A 4791-nucleotide genomic window follows, 5' to 3' on the forward strand; every position below is an offset into this window, starting at 1 on the left:
ATATATATATATATATATATCGAAAATCTTATTTCTACATGGGAAGTGGTAACTTGGAGTATATGAGATCAAAGTCGTGGAAACTGACAGCATGGCTCCACACCAAACCTCAAATAATAACTTCCCAGATCATGTATTTCAGAAAATATTAAGGATATCATCCAATAGTTACTTAGAAAAACTAATATGCAGTCAACAATATCATTTAGTTTATCTTCAAAGGGGATATAGACACCGCACCTGCATAGCTAGCAAGGAGTATATGAGATCAAAGTCGTGGAAACTGACAGCATGGCTCCACACCAAACCTCAAATAATAACTTCCCAGATCATGTATTTCAGAAAATATTAAGGATATCATCCAATAGTTACTTAGAAAAACTAATATGCAGTCAACAATATCATTTAGTTTATCTTCAAAGGGGATATAGACACCGCACCTGCATAGCTAGCAAAACCTTTTGGATTTCACCAAGCTCCTTCTCCAGAATGTCTTCTTGAACTGCTAATGCTCGAGTAGCCTCTGAATTCTTTTGGGCCAAAGCTGCAGTCTTCAGGCCCAAAGACATAGTCAGAAATTATACATAATAAGAATCTCAAAACATCTCACAATAGAATAGTTAAGTAATAGGAAAGTTCAGGTATATTCTAATATCGACACCCCAATCCAAACTTCTGGTGATGAAGACTGAGATGTCTAAATTATAGCTTTTCAACCTTAAAACATTTTCTCGACAAAACTGAATCCTAATATACCTAAGCCCGTCACTGCAGGCATGGCAACAAACTTATATCGTCCAACAAAAACAGAGTTCAAAACTCACTCCTCCCTTGGGTGCAATAAGCTGAGCACTTCAACAGGACATGACAAGAATTCTCAACATATGCCAGACAAACTTTAGAATGCTTTGGACGAATCATTAACATAATGATTTGGCCTTTTCATTTTCAATAAAAAATTGCCATCAGAATTCAGAATAACAGGCATACATAGAAACAAAGCCTAGTACATTGGCAAGATGTAACTTTTCCTTCTCTCCCATCCATAAATGGCCAATACCAATACTTGACTGAAAGCACTAGTGACCATCCACATCATTAACTTTCTCTTTGTACCATAAACCTTAGAACCAATTTGAATTCCATGCTTACATCTAGCACCCACTAAATTCATCGAGTTGTTCCAAAGGGATTCCTTGGTTTGGGCCGAAGAAGCAAACCGCAATCAATACCGAAAAATTGAATTAGACCATGTAAAGTTCAACTTACATGTAACGATAATAAATTTTTAGTATATTCCAAGTATATGTTTTCTTTTTTACTTTGTAGATTCAATCCTTAAACTACATTGCAATGAAATAGAGCTAAATAAAAATAAAATAATAACAATAATAAAAAAAATAAAAAAAAAAAATTATCAATCACATGAAAAATCTGAATACCTCAGCAAGGGGTTCCTTTAGAGCCTTGCGAGTAACCCGAAATCGAATCCCCAACTTCTCAAGCTGCCTCGAGATAACCCTAATTAACGTCGCGGAGTTCCTCAAATCCTCCTCCAATTTCTCGACCCTCTCCAGCAGATTCACCTCCAACCCGCCCCTCACTGACCCCGAACAGAACCGCCTCCACTGCCGCCGCCGAATCCACGCGCCAATCCCAAGACCAGCCACCATCACCAACATCCCACACGAAAGGATTCCGTTCCCCATCGCCGCCGCCATAACCGTCTTCTTCGAGCTCGAAACCACGCAATTCACCGCGAAGCCAAGCGAAACGACCGCGGACGAGAAGACGCACAATGTCTCAACAATCGAAAGAAAAGAATCGAAGTCAAGGTCGCCATCTCTCCGTACCGGTCCTTCGGACTCGAAAACTCCGAGACGGAATCGATGAGTCCGCGGCGAATTGGAGCAGCAAGGGCTCGGAAGCTGCCGATTCGAGATATGGAAATGCGAGCGGCTGGCGAAGTGGCGAGAGGCGATTCGGAGAGGGAGGAGAGTGTGGTGGTTCTTGGGAGGATTTGCGGCGAAGTAAAGGGTGAATCGAGGAGGTGAATTTGTGAGGAGGTCGAGAGAGGCGAAGGACATGGTTGTGGATTTGTCGACGGTGCGGTGATGCAGAGTTTCAGCTAGAGAGTTAGGGCTTCGATGAATTTGTTGAAGAAGACATTGTTAGGGTTTTGCAGAGAGTGTTGTCTTTGGGTCGCAGAGACGGAGGAGGGGGTTTGAGAAGATGGAAGATTTTGGCGATAGGTTCGATTAGTTTGCGCGCGGTGGACTGTTATTTTGTATGTTTAGTTCGTTATTTTATACGTTTATTTTTGTGATTTGAGTTTTTAATTTAAATTGATATATATTTATATGTGATAATTTTTTATTGTAATAAAAAAATTAAATATAAGTATTTTTGAGAGTTTTTTATTATAATAAAATTTTAATTTTAAATTTGAATCAGTAAAATGAACGATATTGTTATTATTAGGACAAGTTTTATAAATTTTTTGAATTTTGTATCAATATTCTTGAACTTTAAAATGTGTCTGTATCTTTTAAACTTTGTGATTTATATCAATATGTTTTTTAAGTTTAATTCCATTAATTTTTTTATGAAAATGCTTCTAAACGCTTTTTGAATATTATTACTTATATCAATATGACCCTTAAAACTTTAAAATATACATGTTGTGCTTTTTAAAATATGATATATCTTTAACTTTTCTTCTCTTATCTTGATTTTATCAAATTTTTAAATGAAAATGTTAATATGATCATTAAATTATTAGTTAGTGATTATATTTAAGGTTTATTGAACGCTTTCTCCTCTAAACAAATTTATCGGGCGCCAATATTTTTTTATCAGAGACAATAAAGAGAAAAAAATAACTGGGGTTTGTTTTTTTTTTTTTTTATTAACTTAGTAATATTTTACCTAGATAAAAATGCTTGACATAAAATTTATTTTTTTTTAAGAATTTCACACAAATCTTAAAAAACCTATTAACTTAACAAACCTTACAAAAAAAAAAACCTCTTCACCATGAAAAAGAACAAAACACGTAATAACAAAATTTAAGAAAGAATCTATCAATTATGTTAAGAACAGATTAATTTAATAAACTTAATCTAATGAAAAAAAAAAAAAAACAAGAAGGCTAAAAAGTTAACAAACCCACCCATAACTTTATACATAATTGCTTATCATTTTTTTAGTTTTTAATGACTCTAATCAACTAATGTTTTGAGAATTATTGTCTAACTAATATTTAGACACAATTTAATGTTCATATCAACGTTAAATATAAACCACAAATATCATAATTAATTAGCAATTTAATGTTCATATCAACGTTAAATATAAACCATAAATATTATAATTAATTAGCAATTTATGTTCATATCAACGTTAAATATAAACCACAAATATCATAATTAATTAGATTTAATGTTCATATCAACGTTTCCGTTTAAAAAATTGATAGAATTGAGATGGAACGAAAAAAGTTAGAGACATTTCATATTTCAAGGGCATAATAGATACATTTTAAAGTTATGATGCATATGGATACAAATGACAAAGTTTAAGGGACGTTTATAAGTATTTCTGTTAAAAATCTTCACAGAATTAAACTCAGTAGGTATGTGGACACAAGTGATAAAATTCAAAGGACAAAACATGCACAAATTCAGAGACATGTTGACACAAGTGATAAAATTCAGAATTATTTATTATTATTATTATTATTATTATTTATTGTTCTTATTGTTATTATATATTATATAATAAAAAGTCTTAAAGTTGGAATATTTTTCTTTCCATTTTTATCATTAACCTTTCATACTTTTACTTACTTATTATTTATTCTTTTGTTATTTTGAGTTCAAGAAAAAATGGTTTTTTTTTTCATTATGCCCTTTAATTTTTGTTTTTTTACTTACTTATTATATACTCATTTCTCTTATTTAGAATTTAAGAAAAAAATAATGCGGTTCTATTTAGACCCTATCATCTTAAAATAATAAACTGTTATGGAATATTTTTCTTTTTCATTTTTACCATTCACTTTTTTTACTTTTCACTTATTTATTATTTACTCTTTTTTGTTATTTTGAACTAAAAAAATACGGTTAATTTTTATTTCTATTTATATTTTTCACTTTTTATACTTTTTTATTATCTATTCTTTTCTCTTATTTAAAATTAAAACAAAAGTTTAATTCTTCACTTTCCTAGAAATTTTTTAGTTGTCATGAAATGTTATCCTTTTTATTTTTGCCATTCACTTTTAAGTACTTATTATCTAATGTCTACTCTTTTATGGTTTTGAACTTAAGAAAAAAAAGTTATTTACAACCTCGTTCATTTTAAATTTAAATTTTATTACAATAAAAAATTTTAAAAAATAATCACATTTATTATTTTTTTATTTTTTCTCTTTATAAATGTAAACAATGAACTGAAGGACCCTACGTTCTCATATCTCGAATCAACCTACTAAACGCCATGCGTTTCCATCTCTCTCACCCCTCTCCTTTCTCGATCTCTCGCTCAAATTCCGCTTTAACCAGATCTGGAATAAGGGCTTCGCAGGTCGAGGGGTGGCTCGGCGGTCATGGGGTTGGGTTGGCGGTGATGCCGATTTGTGATAGGGTGGTGGAGCTGCGCCGGTGACGCTGGACCTATGTTGGGTATGCGAATTTTGCGATTTATTTTCTTGTCTAATCCTTCAAAATTCTGGTCTTAATCAACCTCATTTGAGAAAAATTCAAGATTGCCCCAATAATTTTACCAAAC

The 4791-nt window shown here is 32.2% G+C and overlaps 1 protein-coding gene across 1 annotated transcript in view; it reads right to left on the bottom strand.

Moving 5' to 3' along the window:
- LOC21404976 overlaps window positions 1-2264 on the bottom strand; it is a 3556-nt gene extending 1292 nt beyond the window's left edge. Inside the window, exons 1-2 of the mRNA XM_024166213.1 lie at window positions 1443-2264; window positions 441-551 (exon numbers count right to left, since the gene is read on the bottom strand). Coding sequence (XP_024021981.1) covers window positions 441-551; window positions 1443-2087 — 756 coding nt within the window. The 5' untranslated portion in view covers window positions 2088-2264. The remainder of the gene's footprint in view (window positions 1-440; window positions 552-1442) is intronic.
- Between the last annotated feature and the right edge of the window lie 2527 nt (window positions 2265-4791).

This window comes from Morus notabilis, unplaced genomic scaffold, assembly GCF_000414095.1.
Source record: "Morus notabilis unplaced genomic scaffold, ASM41409v2 Scaffold697, whole genome shotgun sequence".
In the NCBI taxonomy this organism is placed as follows: domain Eukaryota; kingdom Viridiplantae; phylum Streptophyta; class Magnoliopsida; order Rosales; family Moraceae; genus Morus; species Morus notabilis.